A 21805-nucleotide genomic window follows, 5' to 3' on the forward strand; every position below is an offset into this window, starting at 1 on the left:
TTAACCGCTTGAAACCTGTGATAAACACTATTAATTCTGCAAAAAGGATATCAAAACAGAGGTTAGTTGTGATTGTGAGTTAGCTCTTGTTGGTATGCATAATATGTTACCTGAATAGAAAATGCTGACTTCTTAAGCAGTAGAAAAGAACAAAACATGCAAGAACATTACTGTTACTACATCCTATAAAAGTATCTATGTTTCTCCTCTATTTTACATTTCTTTGGCAAAGTATGATGGAAACAAACTTTCTTAGAATGGTAAAATAATACAAAGCCCTCAGAACATTGAAACACCTCTCATTATGCATAACTGGGGGATGAGGTGGCAACTCTGAAATTTCACTGTGCTTCTGTGACAGAAGAGGAGATGTAGTTACACAGCAGCATCTATCAGCCTTCTTTGACTATGAAGCTGGCCTGTTTGCCAGCTGCAGAGGTAACTGTACCAACTTGACTCATGGCGCTTCTCAATGCCCGTGCCTAGAATGACATATCTGATTTAATCATATTTCTGTCTCTCTAGCCTGTCTCAGTCAAAATGAGCTATGGTAGCAAAGATTTAAACAAATCTGGTACTCGCCTATGAAGACCTAAAAAAAAGATCACACAAGCCGATGACATGGCAAATCGAAGGAAAAGAAAATTGTCAGCAAGACAGAAGTGATAAGCAGTGGTGGAATAGTAAACTTGTTCATCAATATAGCTGCAGCCAGAAGAGGACGTGAGTTCAATGCTTTATTTAAACAATATTTAAAAGAACTGATTATAATGCCTGAAACTGTACCTGTCCATAATCTAATATGCTGTTTCTGTGACCTGTGATTGTACCAATGAAAGACAAAAATGACAATTCGCCAAACTTTACAGGATCATAGAATATCCTGAGTTGGCCGGGACCCACAAGGATCATCGAGTCCAGCTCCTGGCTCCTCACAGAAACACCCAAAAATCAAACCCAATGTATGAGAGCATTGTTAAAATGCTTCTTGAACTCCGTCAGGTTCAGTGCAGCAACCACTGCCCTGGTCACCATGTTCCAGTGCCTGACCAGTGAAGAACCTTTTCCTCACACCCAGCCTGACCCTCCCCTGTCCCAGCTCCATGCCGTTCCCTCGGGTCCTGTCGCTGTCCCCAGAGAGCAGAGCTCAGCGCCTGTCCCTCCGCTCCCCTCGTGAGGGAGCTGCAGGCTGCCATGAGGCCTCCCCTCAGCCTGCTCTGCTCTGGGCTGAACAAACCAAGGGACTTCAGCTTCTCCTCATATGTCTTCCTTTCTAGACCCTTCACCATCTTTGTCTTTTGGATGCTCTCTGAGGGTTTTATATGCTTCTTATATTGTGGACCTCAAAATAGCACACAGTACTGGAGGTGATGCCTCACCAGATCAATGCCATCTTTGCAGAATTATGAATGTATCTGCAGTGAAACCAAGAAGATAAGAATACACTTAATAGTGCATGCTGGTATTAAAATTCCTCATCCCTAGACAGAAACACTCAGCACACATTTACACAGAAAGGCAAACCTTCTGATCACCCAGCTCTTGTGCTGCCTGTAACTCAGTCTCTAAACTTTTCACTTGAGATGTTATTGCTTCCTGTACTTCCTGAAAAGATTTCTGGGTGGCATTTAAGAGTCTCAGAAGCTGTTTGCTCTGATTAGGAGAAAGATCTTGGGCGTGTTCAGAAATGAAGAACTGAATATCAAACGCAGTGGACTCCAGTTGCATTTTTGTACAGCCAAGCTCTGCAGCAGTGTTCTGTAAACAAAAGACAAGGAAATGGCTAGCAAGGAGGACAAATTCAGTACAAATAAAACATAAATACCACTATCTTCTGTACTTAGCCCTTGTTCCAAAATGCTTTTGAGAGACATTGTAGCCACAGTTAATAAAAATGCATAAGGATCATTCTGACACATTCCATTAAGGGTTTCTGAATTTGTGTATGGTTTGCCTCTGGTACAGTCCATGTGCAAGTAATAAATAAGATGATCTTGAAAATCACTGTTTCTTTGTTTTCTCATGGATGTCTGTGAACATGCTGACCTTCAACACTGAAGAATTTATGGCGAGCATGCGCTGACTGAAATGGCAGCTTTGGTTTAAGTTTTCTAGATTCTATATCTGAAGACCTAGAGATGGTAAAATATTTCCTTCAAAGTGTTCCCATTCTTAACTTCACAATGAGAAGCCCTATTTCCAGCAGCACGGCAAATTCTGCCCACAGTTACATCCTGTTCAGCCCCTACGACAATATAACACATACTGGAACACTATCAAAGCACAGTAAAATAATGCCATTTTTAACATTCATACACACCAAGGTAATACATACATACAGTAAAATACTGTATGAACACCACTAAAAACTTGATCTGATTTGTTTTTCATAACTCACTTCAATAAAGTGGGAAATGAAAAGGCTTTTTATCTTTCCCCATCTTCTCTTCTCACATGTAATTGATTTGGAAGGTAGCTAAACTTCAGTATAGAATCCAGATCTTTTTTTAAAGATTTAATTGTAATAATTAAAATATCTATAACATAAACTACATTTTCAAAAAAGGGTCACATTTATTACAACAAATATAAGGAGAACCAATAGCCTTCTCACTAAGCCAAACTTTATTAAAAAATTTAAGGAGAAAAACCAAATCAACAATACTTTATTAATGGATCATTGAGTAATTGTATTCTTAAGTAATGAGCTCCAAATGTCTGATTAAGCAATAGAGGTTAATGAGCAGCTATACAAAAACTAGCGATAAGTTCATAATAAGCAGTAACATTTGCCAGAAGCACCAACATCTGCTATAAAGAATACTTACTTTGAGCAGTTGTAAACTTTGCTTCATATCTTCTACGTCATTAGTATTCACTGTGAAGTCATTCATGATTTTACTGTGTTCTGTGATCCAGTCTGAAAATCTCTGGAGTTTGCTTAAAAGTTGCTGGTGTGATTCTGCAAGCTTAGACTAGAAAGGGAAATTGTATATTTATTTATGCCCCCAGAGTCCGGTCATATTTTCTATCATGTTAAACGGAATCAGATGTACTTTACGTTCAGATAAAACAAAACCCTTATTTTTTAGCTGAATTACCTTAAGAAAAGCAAGACAAAATATACAGATGTACAGTGATAAAAACATACCATTTCCGAGTCAATAGCACAGACTATTTGTTTTGCTCGTTTTGAAGATGTATCACAGACCACCAGAAATGCTTCCTGCAAATAGTCATAGCTTATCTTTAGCTCTTTAAGTTTCTCTTTGGGAACATCCTTGTGATTAAACTTTAAAAACTCTTCTGTCAACTTTGTGTCCTTTTTTAGGATAATTGCAAAGGTAGCCAATCCGGATTCAAATGACTACAAAGAGAATATATATAAAATGTATTAAGCTACTATGCAAGAAAGAAATTTAAATCTGATTTATTTTAATTATATTTGAAATCTCACTTTTTTTTTCCCCTCGTCTGAGGTCTTTTTCTAGCTCCCATCACTGAAGTGCTAGCATAAAGAACACTTTACTGACCTCTAGTTGTTCTAATTGTTCTTTTAGTATTTCCAGGTTGCTACTAATAGGTTTCTGGTTATCTAGGTGGCTTTTCATTTCTTGAAGCACCATCAAATGTTCTCTCATTTTCTCTGTTAACTTGAAACATTTCTGTACTCCATCGACCTAAAAATGGGTTTTAATAATAAGAAAAGGTTTTCCAAATTGGCAGACTGAAAATAAGCAATAAAAATCCTTCTTTTAATTTGTTTTAAATGTATTTATTTAATTTTGCAACCATTTTTCCAGTTTAATTATTCTCTCCAGCAATTAGGAAGATTCATGCAATTCCTTTAACACAGGAAACAGCACACACCAGCTGCTGATACTTACCATGCTAGTGAGGTTGCCATCCAGGACTGCTTCTTTGCTTTTGTAAGCAGGTTCAGTAATGCTTTTGGAAAGGCTGTCTGTCTTCTCATACTCCTGGTCACTTTTCCAAGCAACAGCTATGTCATCTGCCAATGTTTTCTCTTTAGGAATTTCATATCCAAACTCTGGTTGTTCTGTGGAGAAAAGAGTACAAAGCCCATCTACTTTGCCTTTACCTTCATGTCCTGTGGTGATGCCAGCAACCTGTGAGCTCGTAAGCAAACCACTTATCAGCTCCTCTAATTTGCTTGTACATTCATCTCCAGATGACATTTGAAAAATCTCCGTAATTTCAGAAGTCCTAAGTTTTGCAACAGGACCTTTCACCTCTTGGTCTATTTCACTCTTCGTTTCATTTGGATCATCCATCTTTTGCTTACAGGATTCCTGCTTCAGGATATCACGAAGAAGATCAGGACTCCTGCAATCAGGCCAGAGCAAGGAAAGAGCATCGCTGTCCTTTGGCTCTGTGCATGGTGCAGTAACCATTAATGCTGTTCTAGCAGTACTGCTTGTTTGACTAAGATTTGACTCACAAGACATGCTGCTTCCAGGCTGGGTGCTTCTAACCATTGCAAGTAAATTTTGCATCAGAGTTTTGGTATCAGAGTAACTTAGGGGTTCACCCTCTTCCTTGCAGTAAATATGTCCCACCTTCAATTTCCTTTGTAATATATTCTTTAAGTCTTCCATTAGTGTGTCAGACATTTCTGGTGACTGTGAAAAGCCCTTCTTTACTTGAAAATCTTTGCAAGGTCCTATTTCCGTTTGTAATGATTCCATGGACATTTGTTTTTTGAAACCATTTTCAAAGGAAGAAGTCTCACTGGCCAGGAATTCTTCTCCCTTTGTGTTTTTCAGTCCTTCATATTCTTTCTGGTCACCATTATTCGAGTCAGCCCCTATGCTGCTCAGAACTGCAGAAGAAGCATCAGTGGTATGTGCATGATTCCCAGAAGGTAGCACAATCCCATCCCCTGATTCTTTGGCGTCCTCAGTACTTCCTAAAGCACCTGCTTTTGTAAGGGTAAGTTCATTATCACTGCTGCTCCTGTTTTCTGAAATGTCTTTATGAATACTGTCAATACTTTGACAGACAACTGTCTCTCCAATGTCAGGCAAAATCTCACCAATATTTCCTTTATCTTTACTTGAAAGAGGAGTTCCTCTACCACCTTTAGTTGCTGATGCATCAAATATTTCCCCAAGACTTTCCATATGTATGGGACTTTTACTTAGCTCCGTAATATCACATTCCTTTATAATATTTACTCTATCTTTATTTTCTGCACGAATTTCAAAACCTTTTCCTATTTGATCATGCTTCCTATTGGTAATTGGATCTACCCGGTCATGAAGTGAGCTATCATCACTTGGATAAGGCACATCTGTGAGGAATTTACTGTCCTTTTGGGATGAACTTGCCTTTAGTTGTTCCATACCAGCCATGTCATTTAATATCTTTTTCTCTGCAAATACTGCTTCTTTTTGTCTTTGTCCACGACTTGAGTGTAATATTGGCACAGTATTATTGTTTTTGTTCATGCTATCAGTAAAGCATTCTGAGAGAAGCATATTCGTCTGAGTACTTTCATCATCACCATTAGGTTGCTTTCTAATTAGGAATGGTGTTACATTAATGTCAGATGTCATAGTATCATCAAGAATCTGTGTTCTATTGCTTTCTTCACTCTTACAGGACATCCATTTAGTGTCAAAGGTATTTTCAGACTGAATATGCTCTGTAGTATCTTGTGAAATGTGTTTACTTTCAACACAAATCCCATATTCGTTTTCTGTTTTCTGTTGTCTTTCTTCTTCGCTTGTACATGTAACACTGGCATACCTTTCCTCATAAACATCCGATGAAGTTTCACAGTTTCCCAAGGACAGTCTTCTATTTCCATGGTTAGACTGGAATTGCAAACTGTACCCTGTCTGGTGGCCTAAAGAATAGCAAAAGTCATCAATATTCTGATTATTTTTGTCACTATTTTGTATGTCTCCTACAGAAATTAACAGCTGCTCATCTTTGTTTTTACACTGATGGTGTGAGTAAAAAGTATCCATTTCTTCATCACTGTCAGAATCAGTATCAGAGTCATCGTAACTATCATAATCAATACAGTCATAATCATAATCTTCCTCCTCCTGTGTTCCTTCAGATTCATCCTCACTGGAGGTGCTTTCTGCTTTCATTTCATCTTCTTCATTTCTGTCTCGCTGTACTTTTGTTTCATACAAATTCAATAAAGAAGTGAGGCATCCCTCCTTTCTTCCTTCACTCTCCGGAGTAACTGGTAATTTTTGCTTCTCTCCAAAGCCCCCTGTTCTTTCCCTTTCCTCCTCAGGGACTGTTTCCAAGGTTTCAGCACTTGCAGAAGCTGTATTTATGCTGTCAGGTAGACCTATCAGATTTACATCCCTTAAGTAATGGACACTCTCTCCAGCACTAGTTGGAAGTTCTTGAAAAGAGCTGTTCTCTTCTCTCAGACCTATTAGACCACCCCCCTCCTCTGTTCCTAATGGAACATTCTCTGGCTCTGGTGTATCAACATCCCCTAACTGCAAGGTATCAAAATCATCATCACTTTGAGGGGTGTCATAGGACTCATCATCATCAATTTGTGGAGAACCATAGACATCACTGTCATCATCATCAACCTGAGGAGTTTCATAGGCATCATCGTCGTCATCATCTAACAGCGAGCTGTCCTCTTCAGAGGCTACCTCACCATATTCATGCTCCAAGTGGTTACTTTCAAACTGTGGGATGCTATCACTTCCTTCTAGTGATGAGTCAGAACTACTGTCACCCAGTAATAACCTGTCAAATTGCAGATCGCTTTCTTCTACTGCTAGACTTTGTGCTGTGCTGTTACTGTCCCCCACAGAAGGTCCATCGTGTGCAACAGTATTGCTTTCCAACAAAGGCATCCACTGTATGTCTCTACCATCTTCTAGACAAAGCTTACGCGGCAAATCAGTACAACCCTCCAGAGACAGCCTGCCATGTCTGTAAGGATAGTCCTCTACGGATGCCCTGTTATGCACATCAGTGTAGCCCTGTAGAGGTTGCTCACTATATCCATTATCATCAAACTGTAGCGTGTGACCACACCGACTACCTGATTCTTCTCGAAGTCTATATTCATTATCTGCACTGGCTGATGAACCAAAACTTCTCTGAAAGTCATCTTTCTTTCCATTGTCCAGTACCATTCCATAACTGTCAGCTTCTAGTATGTGAGGCTCATATTCCATGCACCTTTCCATGTCTCTCCAGATTTTATTATCTGACAAGTCATTCACACTCGAGGACTTTTGTAAGGTTTTATCATTAATGTTTTCCTTACACAGACTGTCTGCCAAAAGAATATCCTCTTTCCCTGTTTCTGAAATAAGATTTGGATTTGAGTCATTTAGAAGAAATCCTTCAATGTTTCCTGAATTTGCTTTCTGATCATTATGCTTACACAGCTCTACTTGCGTCCACTCAGAATCCTCCAGAAGACCTTTGAGCACATTTCTGTCTGTGGAATTTTGAGTGCTACTTTCTACATTTCTAAGTTCTGGAGGTTTAGTTAACAACATCTCCTGTGCATATTCTGATTGCTCAGTACCACTAGTATTGCAAACACCTGATCTACACACATAGAGATCTTTTCCCTGTAAACATTTATCATTCCCTAAATCATCAAACTGAATTAACTTTCTGTCATTAGAAGTGCTTTCAACACCTGAAAGATCACCTTGAACACTGCCTGCAACATTACTAAAATGGACATTGTCAGCTGACTTTTGATTAATTCCTATTGGGCTTATGTATTTGTTGCTAAACTCATTTTCATTAATATTGTACGTAGAACTACCCCCTTCCAGCAACATACTGATGGCTTCTTGCAGTTGTCCGTCATACAACAGAAGTCTTCTTCCAGTGTTTGCATCCATATAACTATTTACCATCAGATAAGATATGAATAACTTCTTAGCTTGATCTGTATTACGACATACAGGGTCTTGTGTTCCAGAATCTTCGTGTTCCTCCTCACAGTCATGAAATACAGATGGCAAGAGCTCATATGTTGATAACCATTTTGCAGCATTTTTACAAGGGGATTCTAACTCTTCTACACTGGGCATTTTATCTGGTAAAATCACACTGTTCAGAACAGACACAGTATTGATGTCTATTAACCCTGATTGTGCAGCCTGATCTAGACCGAGTACTTCACAAGTTTCTGGAATGTAAAGTGCAGCTATTTTCTGCCTATCATTTAGTATTTTGAATGCCAGCTCATTTGTTATCATCTCTTGGTGCAAAGAAGTTGATATTGGGAATATTTCACCCGTGTGAGGCCATATTAGTCCAACAAAGCCTCTCTGTGCTTCTAAAACCAGCAGTGCACTGGTAGATGATATTAAATTGCATTGTACAGCTTCATCAACAGTCAAGCGTTGGCCTGAATTTGGACAAAGGATTCCACCAGCCTGAACCTGATGCGTGAGGATCCCACAAGCGGTGTCCTGATCTATCATCCCTTGTCTCGTGGCCTCTTCCACAGTCAATCGCTTCCCTGAGTCAGGGTCAATTATACCTCCAGACATCATCTGAGCCCCCAGTAGCCTGAACATTGTTTCCCGGTCGATGAGTCCTTCATGGGCTGCCCTCAAAATAGTTATCTTCCTTCCACACTTGAATGTGATTCTACCTTTTTCTTGTGGTTTCACAGGTAGGAGTCTTAACCCTGTTTCTTCATGTATTATGCTTCTATGAACCATCTGTTCAAGGGAAATCTTTTCAGCACAGTTAGGGTCTATGAGATCTTTACAAGTGTCTTTTTCCAGAAGCTTTGCATATAATGTTGGAGAAATCAGGTTTCTCTGGAAAGCACTCTGCAAAGTCAGGTGCTCTCCAGTAGATGGCAAAATCAAGTGCCCACTTGAAAGCTGATTCTCAAGAATCTTAATAGCTAAAGATTCTGAAATTAGACCTTGTTCTAAAGCTGACACAACTGGAAGGTTTGATAATGATGATTCTGAAATAAGTTTCTTTGCATTATTTAATTCCTGCAGCTGCAACAGAGTCTGCTCATCAATTAAGGCACGAGCTTTAGCTTCTTCCAAATCATAACATACTCCTAATTCTGGAGAAATGATTCCAGTGAGGATCAGCTGATTTTCGAGCAATCTAACTCCAGTGTCATAGTCAATAAAACCTTTTAGAACAGACTGAAAAACTGAAAGGACTTCTCCAGTTGTTTGGTCAATGATACCAGCAATGACATTATTCACCTAAAAAGGAATATAAAAGAACAGCTATCACTATTTTTAGACAAATCTTAATTTTTTTTTTTTTTTTTTTTTGCTTTTGAATTCATGATAAGCATAAAAACGTGTACTTACCAGGACTGGATGAATGCTGTGAATGTTAGCAGCTCAAACGCGCAAGTGATCTATGTCAGTCATTGAACAGCACACGATGTGATAAAAGGTTTAAAATCAACATGCATCTGTGAATCGAAAACCTATGCTTTGCATACATAAATAGGGTTAGTGAAAGACAATAGAAGAGATGATTGCAGAGTGAGCAAACAGAACATGTACCTGAAAGGCAAATTGTCATGCTCTAAATGTCTGTGAAAGGTTAGAATATTCAGAAACAGTATGTGATTCAAAACAACCATGCTATTCATGTTTACAGCATACAGCACTTCTGTATATACGCTCAACAATATGGAATCAGATATTCTAGCACCAAATACTGCATTTAGTTTGCATGGAAAGTATGAAGTCAGTTTGGCAACATTATTAAACTAATTACACAGACGCTGCCCGTAAATGTATATGAGAATACTCATTTGCAACATTTTTTTGAGAATCCCATATTTATGATTGAGATCCATTAACACATATATTCGTAGATCCATTAACAAATGTATTTGCAGTGTCTCACAGTTATTAACATTATGCAGTCCCTTATTTATGTCCAGATAAATTTTAAGAAAAACTGAAAGTAGATCCCTTCTGGGACACTTCTGAGTGATATATTGGAAAGATTAACATGTTATTTTATGGTGTCCTTTTTGCAGCACACACACAGACTTATATAGCAGTCAGAGAATGGCTTTTAAGAGAAGAGTTAAGAGATGAATGATTTGTTTATCTTTCTTCATGCAAGGCACACGTTATTAAGACTCTTCACAAAAAAAAAAACCCTGATGAGCAGAATATTCATATGCGCAGGTAAGGTAATACACAGTATTTTACACCAAATACACAAAACCATCAGTCAGTTAAATCTCAAGTTCCTTTACACACAGGCAGTTAATTACAGCTTCATCTTTTGCTCATCATGTATGGTTCCACAACCATGCAGTAACACTCAAGAAAGCTTGAAATGTGAGTTTCCATCTTGTTACCTTTTCTTCCATCTTTTCATCATCCAAATACTGTGCTTCCTGCAGCTGCTTCAAAGCTTCATTGGATAATAAGCTGTAGCTCTCCTGGAGGGATCTGACTTGTTTTTCCATTTCATTCCTCTCTTCATCTGTCATTCTATTAAAACAGAAACAAAAAAGGGGAAAGGAGATCTCTTGATAACTTGTGACAGAATCACAGAATGGTTGAGATTGGAAGGGATCTCTGGAGACCATCTAGTCCAACCTGCCTCCTCAAGCAGGGTCCCCTAGAGCACAGTAATCAGGCTGAACAGGCCCAGGTCCCTCAGCTTTTCCTCATACAAGAGATGTTCCACTCCCTTAATCATTTTAATAGCCTTTCACTGGACTTGCTCCAGGGGCTCCATATTTCTCTTGTACCAGGGAGCCCAGAACCAGGCACAGTACTCCAGGTGAAGCCTCACTAAGGCTGAGCAGAAGGGGAGGATCACCTCCCTCGACCTACTGACAATGTTCTTCCTAATGCAGTACAGGATGCCATTGGCCTTAGCTGCAGGGAGTGATCTCGTTACCTTTTAAAAAAAAAGGGGGGGAGGAGGAGTAGATTGATAAAAGTAGTCTGAAAAAATATAGTTTAATTATGAGGATGTTCAAGATAGCTACGGTCCGCTTATAGCTACTCAGGAAAAGAGTTTAAAATCATCTACAATTTACTTTAAATGCCTTTGCTAAGGCATTTACCACTTGCATTTGCCTTTGTCTACTTATTACCAACGAAGACATGAATTATCCCAGCAATTTAGCAGCATCTTAAACAATATGATTTTAGATGCAAATGAAACAAAACTTGTGATATATAGTACTGATTTGTTAATTATTTTGACTTCAAATGAAAATTACAATCTAACATTTTTAAGCTGACCAGAGGGGCATAAATGTAATCAAATTCTTGAAATAAATAAAACCAAATCAAGCTTTTACCAGAATGGGAAGTCAAAATTATAAAACAAACAAGCAAACAACAACAACAAAAAACACATGTATTTCTACATATAGCACAATTGAAACTGTCACATGAGAATTTGGTTTCTTTTCAAGCAATCAGTATGTACTGATTATAGTAATTTACATTATTTGAAAAATAAAAGCATAGAAATGGCATACTTGTCACTGTGCTTAGCTAAAAATGCTTGAGTAGTCTGCAGAGCTTCAGCTATTTGTTCTTTCTTGGTTGATATTTCATCCAGGGAAATCTGAAAAATAAACAACCTATGTTTAAGACTTCACTATGCATATGCATAAAAAGAGAAATAACATAATATTTCAACGTGCAACAAAACTCAATAGCGTAGGAACTTGAAATTTTCATTAAAAATAGGGGCTATTCTTAGAACTAAGTTGTATCATATACATATGGATAAGTCATTACACTAAGCCTCTTGGTAAAATAACCTGTTGGAGTTGGAAGACTGTTCAGTGAGACAAACAGAATTTATTTTAAAATGTTATTGTTTGAAATTTAATCACTTAAAACCACTTAGTATTTGGTACAGTTTAAAGCAAATTTACAAAGATATGCATACAACAGTCACAATCAAGAAGTTGCACACCACCATAAGAAAGAGTAATTTAAAAAAAAACAACACAACCATAGCAGAAGGCCACAGACTTTCATGAAATTCAATGACAGAGACAAATGTAATATTACTTGGGAAAAATGAATTATTGAAATATTAAAAAATATGAAATATTTATTAAAAATATGAAATATGAAATATGAAATATTTATTAATACTCTCCTCTGTCATTTCTGTGTCATCCCCACTCAAGTACATACCCACTCAAGTTCCTCTGGCAGAGGAACTTGCAAGAATTTAATCTTTTAAGTTTTCTGAGAAACTGCCTGCAGTTCTTCAGACAAAAGCACTACCTTTGATTTTGGTTAAGCAAAGAGAAAGGAAGTACTGAGGGGTGTCCAGTAAGTTCAGTGCAGGTGTAAGTGAATGCTAGTAAGGCGCTTGGGTCCTGTTTTCACATGGGTTGGGACATAACTGATCTTCAACATAGCCTCCCTTTGCATTCAGTACCACTGACCCACAATGCCACTATTCATGCTGCTTGAACAAAAACACAGACAGAAAGCACAGTATGCATAATATGAGATTATATGAGCAGGATGAGGTAGCAGGTGGGGTCACTGGCTCCCCTTCCTTTCCTTGGGACACTGGCATCATGGCAGCTCCTGCTTGCGCTGTGCCACTACTGGCAGCAGCTTCCCCACCCACTTCATGGCTACACCCCATAGCCCCCAGGCATCTGTGCAAAATGTATTTCAGCTAACACTAGCTATCAAAACAAAACATAAAAAGATCAAAAATTAGTTATCAAGTTTTTACAAAACTTGTCTAGGCACCTGTACTAGGAGTGGAGACAAAACCAGGCGCCTTTGGAAGGTGCCTTCTACCTCACAGGCCGTAATGCAAATGCCCTCAGGAAATGGCTGCCACGCACAGGTAGAAGGAAGCCCAGGCTGCTAACTCATAGGTTATTTTCTGAGGGCTAAAGCTCAAGGAAGCTAAAGCTAAAGCTAAAGAAAGATGCCACCTGTAGTCACCGTGGCAGACTGAGATGCTCTAAGTTGCTGGACACTGGCCCAATGCTGACAAGTGGTTTTCATCAAAGCCATCAAAAGTATAAAAAGACCAGAATTGAATGTTTTCTGTCGCTAACAGAACAAGCACTGATGCCTCAAACAGGTCTGCACTTTGGTAGCAGAGTGAGCACAGCCTGTATGAACAAGCAGCACACTGGGACTGGTGGCAGGTGGGGACTGCAGAGCTGACATCCTGCCTGATGGCAAGCTTGACTCCTGTACACGCTGCCACTCTAACTGGCACCAGTGCCCATGACCAAAATAAAAACACAGAATAGGCAGCTTAAAAGACGGGCCAAAATCACGTTTGCATGACTACATATCCAGCCTACATCCGAGAGATGTGTAAAAGACAGTGCTTCATTTCTCTGCTGTGAAGTGGGCAGGTGGGCCTTCACTTGTGGAAATCCTTTTAGGTGTCACTAAGCTATTTTGTGTGACAAACCTGGCAGGGGAGCTGCTAGAAATGTTGTGAAACTTCACAGATGTAAATGCACGGTCAGAGTAACAACTGTGCACAACAACAGATCTACCAAATACAAAGAAAGCATGACAGGCCCCTCCAGCAGCCTGTGGACTACTAGCGTGGTAGCAAAAAGGGCCCAGCTGACACCCTCTGTATTCCCTAAGGCAGCAGATTCGAAGAGGAGTGTGCATCTGTTCAAAGACTTTCAACTACCATCTCATAAGCCAACCCATAAGAAGACCCCTCAAGATAACTTTTTAATAGCAAATAAAAACAAACCTGGCCCACAGGCCCCTCCTGCCAACTTTCTCCCTCCTGGTGCTAGGGTAGAAGTCACCAGGCTCATTCACTGAACCATGTCAGGACCAGGCAGCAGACCTACAAAGTGCCATCTTGCCAGGACACACTGTCCCTCTACAATAGCTGGATTATGGCATGCAGGGTATAGTTTCTCTAAATTGAGATTTTGTACTGTCAGAATATAACACACTCCAGGAGTGTGAAAGGCAGCTTGCAATTGTTCCTGAGTAATGTGTTTGTTTGAACATTTATCCAATCCTCCACTCACAACAAAATGTGAAATTACATCCTTAGTAAATTGTGGATGGTGATTTGGAGAAAAAAAGCATTTATGGAATATTTTATCATTTTAATCAATACAAAAAACTAAAAAGGGGAAGTGCTATTTTACCAAAAGACATCTATGTACCTGCTGCTTAGGCAAATCTGTCTTTTCAGCCTTTTCTCCTCCTTCTTTGCTGAGTGTCTTGCTGAGGTTTGACACCCATTTCAGCAAATCCCCAGCTTTCTCAACATGTTCCTTCTTTTCTTCTTCCATTGACTTCTGACGAGCACCACAGATTGTAAAAAACATGTAAATGTAAATTGTTGGAATATTTAATATTCACATCCATAGAAACACAATTCTACCACAATGGCAGTATCACATAACCGTAAAGCGATTTCTTTTTATTTATCACCACATGCATTATTGCAACACTTTGACGTAAGAACAAAAATGCCACATAATTATACACATTAAGAGAATAATTCCTCAAAAGATATGTAATTATGATTATAGTGCTTAATCATACACATGTACATTCATTATAAAATGATTGATATTAAAAAAATATATATAGCTTCCCAGCCACTACTCAGCAGATAAAATCTAAAAAACATTTGCATATAAACTATCTTTGAATTGCTGCCTTTGCATTACCCTCAGGTATGGATATCTAAAGCTAACACAGGATACTGGTATTGTATAATCTATGAACATGGATTACTAAATTACAGTTAGGAAGAATACATTGCTTCTATGTCTACAGAAACAAGGACAATAAAAGTAAAATGCTGACACATTTCATATTTTTCTGCATGGAAAAATACATATACATTTTAATAGTAACATGACCTGTTAGTAGTTTGAAATGTAATAGTACTTAGAAAACATATCTAAGCACTTCCATGTAAAAATGAAGTGCTTCCGCAAATAAAATGAAGACCTTGAAGAAGTAAAAATGAAGACATTCTATTTCAATGGTATTTTTATTAATTGGATATGTAATAGTAATTCATTTCCCTATTAAAGTTTTGAGAAAAATTATCAAAAAAGTTACCTAAGTGTGAAAAAAACTGGATATGCAATTTTGTGATATGAGTAGCCTTTTAAAATTAATTAAATACTATCATGGAAAAAGCTACTTATGCATTAAGTGCTTACTGGACTGCAGATTAGCCCTTGTATAGTACTTTTTCACCTTTGTACAATAAATTATAGTTGCAAAGTGATTTTTAATATTAAATGAAGTGCGTTGTATGAAATACTGCACTGTCTTCATTCACAAAATGGGCAATCTCTTTCAGTTTTTAATATAAAAATCTGATCCTCGTCTCACCTAAATATACGTATTTCACACTAATGTTAACTCCACCAACCTCGGTATAACTTCTCTTTTGTAACACCTGCACGTACGTTATGTCAGATATGGCCTTCAGGTGAACACTGAAGACAGTCTGCATTTTGAAATTATGAATTTACCTAAGTTTACCTAAAATTTTAAACTTTATGAAAAGTAATAGCTAATTACAGGTTACTGGTTTATACTAATTAGTGGTTTACACTAATTAGTTTTAAAGCAACTCATGACTACACTAGACAATACCGTCTGTAACTTTTCATAAAAATAATCATAGATCTTTTCCTTGACTTGAATTGACTTTAAATCAGGCCCCAAACGAGCACTAATATCTTATTCCATTACGAAGCATAATATAGACTAGAAATTCCCGTTTTCATGGGTTGAGCAGCTTCTAATAATCGTAGTCCAGTGTGGCAATCAAAAACAGCTCTCTCTAAAGCTTCTTTGTAGGTTAACTTCTTCTTTGTTTTGGGGCATGTTATAACTTTAACATACATTTTTTCATCTTTCATCTTCGTAGCTGTGACAGCATCAATAACACCACTCTTAATTGCATCTTCCATTGTTAATCTGGAGTGAGATTTTGGATCTATCAACCCACCAGTCAGGTACTGATACTCCAGGCAGCGCATACCCATTTCCTTGTCTAGGGCATTTACACTCATAGCTTCAACAGCTGACATAACTGTATTCCTTACAGGGTGAATGATCCCAGTAAAGATTAGTTCACATTGCTGAATTTGCTTGGCACAACCATCATCAATTAACTCCCTTTGCAAAGCTTCTGAAACACTGTACTTTTTCCCAGTAAATGGATCAATTATGCCTCCTGTACTAACCTGAGCTTCAAGACACCGGAGAGCAGTAACTCTATCTACCAGGTTTTTGCGCGAGGCTTTTAAAACTGGAATTCTTTCATTGGTTTCAGAAAGCCAAAATCCTGCAATAGGACTCTTTAAATCTTTATTTGGTTGTGAACTGGTAAGTAAAATATCTCCAAACTCATTAATTGTGATTAAACCCTCCTTATATTTATTGACTACTGCTCTGTCAATTCTACCCTGATTTAAGGTCTCCTCGATATTAAACTGTACACCAGTTTTAAGATCTGTAAGCAAAAGAAAAGAATTCCCATCTGAGTCAAAACACGTAGACTCCTTCCAATCAAATTCCTGTTTTGAAAGCTCAAGATATGTAGCTTTATCAACACATTTTTTCTGATAAGCCTCATAAGAAGACATTTCAGCTCCTGTTTTGATGTCTACTACAGAAATTTTATGACTTTTCTCTGCAGATGGGCTGCTTATTTTCCTTTCACCAACTGGAAGCAGAAAACATTTACTGCTTACACTGAATAAAGACATTTTCAGCAAATCACAGTAGTACATAGCTTTCCTGTTATTTGGATTGTGAAAGCATTTTGCATTACTAGAGGGCTCATGCAAAAATTTTAAAACTGTGTTACTAAGCAAGCCAAGCTGCACTGCAGTTTCCGGAGGTACACGAACACCTCTTATAGGATCAATGACCCCCCCACTTGCAATTTGAGCTTCAAGGATATTTTTACCTTTTTGTCTTTCTACAAGTCGAGCTTCCATAGCCTGATACACAGATAGCACTTTACCAGAACAGCAATAACCCAAAACAGCTTTCTCTGCCTCATGCAGTCTACTCCTGAATTCATTATCTGCCAGCTCCCTAACAACTGAATCATCAACAGAGAATTTCTGACCTGTTGTAGGATCAATGATGAAACCAGTAGCTGCTTGGGCCTCTAAAAATGCTAATGCCAATGCTTTCCCTATGATTCTTTTCTTTACCGCTAAAGCAAAAGAGAGTATTTCTTTGCTGGATTCAAGGTACAGCCCAGCTATAGCTGTAGGTTTAGTTAAAAATTTTTCAAGACTTTTCTGAACCTCATTAATAGTTTTCTGCCCAGAACGGAGCTCCTCAATTGTAACCCTGTCTAAAAGTTTAACTTCAGCCAGCTGTCTGGCAGTCACATCATGTCGGAGACCTTGAAATTTAATATCATCATATTCCTCTGTAAAATACTCCAACTGAGTATCATCAGCAGTTCTCAAAATCTCTTCCCCTAAGAAAGAATTCATCTTTGCAAAGTCTTCTCTCCTAAACCCTTCAGATGTTTTGTATCCCTCAAACATTCTGTCTTCGTTACCAAAAGTCTTGTCATTTTCTTGTTTTAATGTTGTAACTTCAACATGCATGTCATACTGCTTGTTCTTCACTATCTGTAAATAGGAATTTTGCACAGTGAGAAACAGATCTGCAGAACTATGCTGTACATAATTCACTCCTAAATCCACCACCAGAGCAACAAAAGGGAGAACTTGAGTATGTTGGAAAGGGGAGCTGCTATTAGCATTGGACAGCACAGAAATATAGGTAGCTAGAGTTTTAAAATGGATTCACTGTTTCAAATATTTATTCAACAACCAGAATAGGAGTAGACTAAGCAACACTTGTTGTTACTATGTGAACTTACCACTGTTAATCAAAGCTCATTTTGACCAGTAATGATAGAACGGTGTATGTGAATTCCTATTTCCAACAAGGCATGGAAAATGAAGTGTTTCACATATATTAACAAGCCTGCCGCAAAGATTTAATGAAAAGCTTGTGTAATGTGAAAATGAAGGGGTACCCTTCACCAAGGTAAGAACATAAGAAACATGAAAGAGAATACAGAATACTGTAAAGCATAACTAAAAAAAAATGAAATAGAATAGTAAAAAACAGTATTAGGAAGGCAAACCCTCACAAAATGTAGTGTATACCTCCAAGGGGTGCAGTTTTACTAATCCTAATTCATGTTTCATGTCTTCTCCAGGCCTAATAGTTTGTCTGGAACTGTGTAGGTTCCTGTTTCTTAATTTGTCTCTTTCAGATGTTCCACTGATTTCACTTCCTTTATCAAAAGTTATCTGGAACTGCGTACTTGTTTGAGAAACAAACTCTGTAAAAGATTGTGGGTTTCCATCTTCTAGTGATTGGTTTATTCTCGACATCTGGAACTGCACCTCCTTTGGTATCGTATCATCAGCACTCACGTACAGTGTATTTTCTTCTATTTGACCAGTCGTAAAGCCTGACCTCTCCTGTTTCTGCCTGAACAAAGGTGAATGAGGTTTTGCATGTGGAAGAAGTTGTTCAAATTCTCTAGCTGAGGTGTCATTCAAGTAATTCCCTCTTCTCTCACAGCTCAAGTTAAATCCACAATCTTTGAATTTATTATTTTGCTGAACTTCATTCTGAAACAAAAGAAATCTGTGTTCACTCTCCTTGACCTGCAAGTCCATTTTTTGTTTCAAGCCCTCAACCAAACGCTTCTGCACTTCCAACTCTTCCTCAAGTTTCCTGCACTTCTGGTGATAGTCCATTTCAGCATGCTTCCCTTGCTGCAGTTGCTCATGACATTTTTTAAGCCTTTCTTGCAGATCTTCAATCTGTATTTTGTACAACATGATGTTTTCCTCAGCCATATGCTTTTCCTGCTGAAGAGCAACACACTCTAGTTTTATGCCAGAAATGTCCTTTTCTGTGTTGCTATGAGATTCCAGTAATTTTTCCACTTTTTTCCTAAATTCCTCTGCAGAGTGTTTAAACTTGATTGATTCTTCCTGAAACAGAATCATTTTCTTGCGTGCCATTTGTTCATCCAGAGTCTTCTGGTGGAGTTCATCCTGTATTTTTTTTAATTTACTACTTAGTTCTTGTATATGAACTTCCTGTAGTTGTATTTTCTGTTCACTCACTTTCTTTTCTGTAGTTAAAGCACACACTTGGGCATTTAGATTTTTAATCTCCAGTTCAATGGTTAGGGTGGAAGCACTTTGTTTATCACATTTTTGTTTATATTCACTAGCTAAATCTTTTGTTTTTGCTAGATCATCTTCTAGACTTTTGATTTTACATAGGAATTCTTGCTCCATTATTGTTTGCTTGTGCAATTGTTCATTTGTTGTACGCAGCTGCTCTTTGAAACCATCTGCTAGGGTTTTTAATGCTTCATTTTTCCTCTGAATACTTTGTTTTTCCAAAGTCATCTTCTCTGATTCAGATTGAATTTGCTTCATTAGTAGTTTTGTTTCAGTGTTCCATTTATTAAGGTCCTCTATCTTTCGTTTCAATGTTTCTGACACCTGATTACTTTTGGCTAATTCATTCTTCAGCATCTGGATCTCCTGATGGTACTCCTTTTCTACTTTTGTTTTTTGAAGCAATTCTTCCTGTATTTTCTTATATTTGTCCTGAAGATTACTTGCTTCTCCTTTGCATGACTGTGTTCTGTGTTCAGCTGCCAGCTTCTCTTTTTGAAGAGAACTGATTTGTGAATTTAAATGTTTGATAGTGATTTCAGTTTTTGCCTGTGATCTAGTTAATTCTTCCACTTCTCTTTTTAGATGTGCCTTTTCCTGATGAACAGATTTCAGCTCCTCCTGATAGTTCATCTTAATTTTCTTAAGATCTATAGCTTCCTGCATCACCTCTTCAGCTTTACCTGTAGTTCTATGTAACTGCTTGTCCAGTTCTTTCAACTGTTGCAAATATCCCTGCTCTACTTGGTCTTTTTCCTCCAACTTAATTTTTAGACATTTAAGTTCACTATTGACTTCATCTAATTTTTCTTTTAATAAACGAGACTTTTCCTCTGTTGATGATTTTTGAAGCTCAATTTCATTCAGTTCATATTTGAGGTCTTTAATAGTTTTATCAGCTTTCTTGTTAGCAAGATTTAGTTCATCCACCTTCTGCTTTAGTTCTTCTACTATTTTTGCTTCTTGTTTCTTCTGGAAACTTGTAATTTCAGAATCAGTCTTACACTGGCTGCTTTGCCCAGCTGTGTAAGTTGGCAGGGAAGTTTCTCTAGTTACAGAGTACCTGCCTTCAACAACCTTCCTTCTGGCTTCAGTTTTCTCTTTTTCTTTCAGCTTTATTTCTGATAGATTCCCTTTACATTCAAGATCTTGCTCCATTTGCCTTATCAGTTTCATAAGTTTCTCTTCTCCTTCTGTTTTTTTCTTCAGCTCCTGCATAAGGGATTTTTTTTGTTGCTCTAAATCGTGAAGATTAGTATCCTTTCTTCTCAGATGTTCTTCAAGGTTTCTTCTGGTAAAGGTGCCTTCTTCTATTTGGTTTCGAAAAGCCCGGAGGTTTTCTTCCAGTATACTTCTTTGAGTCTCCGCCTGAAAAACAAGCTGCCTTACACACTCCAACTCCTGCTTTGCATCTGCTTTCTCTTTCTCAGTGCTCTCTAGATCTACACGACACTGCTTTGCCTCTTGCTCAGCCTTGGTCTTCTGAAGACAGATCTCTTCCATATCCTTTTGCTGCTTTTTCCGCTCATTTTCTGCAGCTTCCCTCAATTTGGGGAGCTCCTGCTCCACTTGGAATTTTTGCTTCTTCAGATCCTCCAACATCTCCTCAAGTGCTTTTACCTTTCCCATGAGTTTTCTGTTCTCATCAGTCGTGCTATTTTGCTGTGCCATTAGATCTGAATATGCCTCACGCACTGATGCCTCCTCCTTCCTTAATATCTGTAGAAAAATAAGACAAGTTATAATGTAGTTTTTCTAATACGGCGTATGAAACATTAAGCTCTTTTAAAAGCAAAGTGGAAAATACTTACTCATATTGCATGGTACATCCAGAAAGTAGAACGAGCAGTTCCCACCACCATCACCTTCTCTTGATACAGTAAGCTTCAGGAAGTTACCATTAGCCAAATATGAAACCCTTCATAAAGACATCCGCATAACGAAGAAGTCCTGAAGCCTCTCACTTCAGTCAGATGCCTCTTAGTGATTAGCAGAGTCAAACAGCTTGCACACGCTTTTTCTCCAAACAAATATGTAGAGCAAACAGTGAGCCAAACACTATGCACAAGAATTCCCAAGCAGAAACTACCGCTTTTGGATCAGTACAGCAGGAAACGGAGGAAGCTTTTTATGCTCACAAGCAAAAGTAACTCACAAGAAGTTTGGATGTCTCCAAGAAAAGAAACAGCATTTAGAGCTAGAGTCAAGATGCGTCAAGACCACAAAGGGAACTATCCCCCAATATATCTATGTTCTGTACTGTGCTCCACAGTATCAACACATCCACTGCCTCGGCTGGGGGACTAGGAGCACAGCTGCTCTGTGGTGTAGACACAGTTAGAACATAAACATGGTAGTTAGAAAAATCCTAGCAAAAACCAGACAGTAGTCTCCATATGTTGGCAGGTGAAGGCAAACTCTTAGAAGCAATGCATAAGAATATAGTTGAAACCATACATACCTTACCTTCAGTAGCACAATTATGGCATTAGGTACCTAGTGTGAGCTAACATGAGGTAAGAACACACCCATATTCCTACAATCATACAGATATGGCATGGAAGGAAATTATAGCAGTATTTTCAAATAAACAAA

The 21805-nt window shown here is 38.2% G+C and overlaps 1 protein-coding gene across 19 annotated transcripts in view; it reads right to left on the reverse strand.

Annotated features, from left to right (window-relative positions):
* DST (dystonin) overlaps positions 1-21805 on the reverse strand; it is a 301653-nt gene that overhangs the window by 102187 nt on the left and 177661 nt on the right. For 6 of the 19 annotated variants that reach the window (XM_035542995.2, XM_035542994.2, XM_035542996.2 and 3 more), the window contains 9 exons: positions 18170-20929; positions 14156-14290; positions 11492-11580; positions 10349-10484; positions 3888-9221; positions 3534-3680; positions 3152-3367; positions 2829-2975; positions 1525-1758 (listed from right to left, as the gene is read on the reverse strand). In XM_035542995.2, coding sequence (XP_035398888.1) covers positions 1525-1758; positions 2829-2975; positions 3152-3367; positions 3534-3680; positions 3888-9221; positions 10349-10484; positions 11492-11580; positions 14156-14290; positions 18170-20929 — 9198 coding nt within the window. Of the gene's footprint in view, positions 1-1524; positions 1759-2828; positions 2976-3151; positions 3368-3533; positions 3681-3887; positions 9222-10348; positions 10485-11491; positions 11581-14155; positions 14291-14330; positions 17624-18169; positions 20930-21021; positions 21162-21805 lie in introns of those variants that run through there. The other 13 variants (XM_050709733.1, XM_035543004.2, XM_035543005.2 and 10 more) reach the window with 5 other exon arrangements.

This window comes from Cygnus atratus, chromosome 3, assembly GCF_013377495.2.
Source record: "Cygnus atratus isolate AKBS03 ecotype Queensland, Australia chromosome 3, CAtr_DNAZoo_HiC_assembly, whole genome shotgun sequence".
Taxonomy (NCBI): Eukaryota; Metazoa; Chordata; class Aves; order Anseriformes; family Anatidae; genus Cygnus; species Cygnus atratus.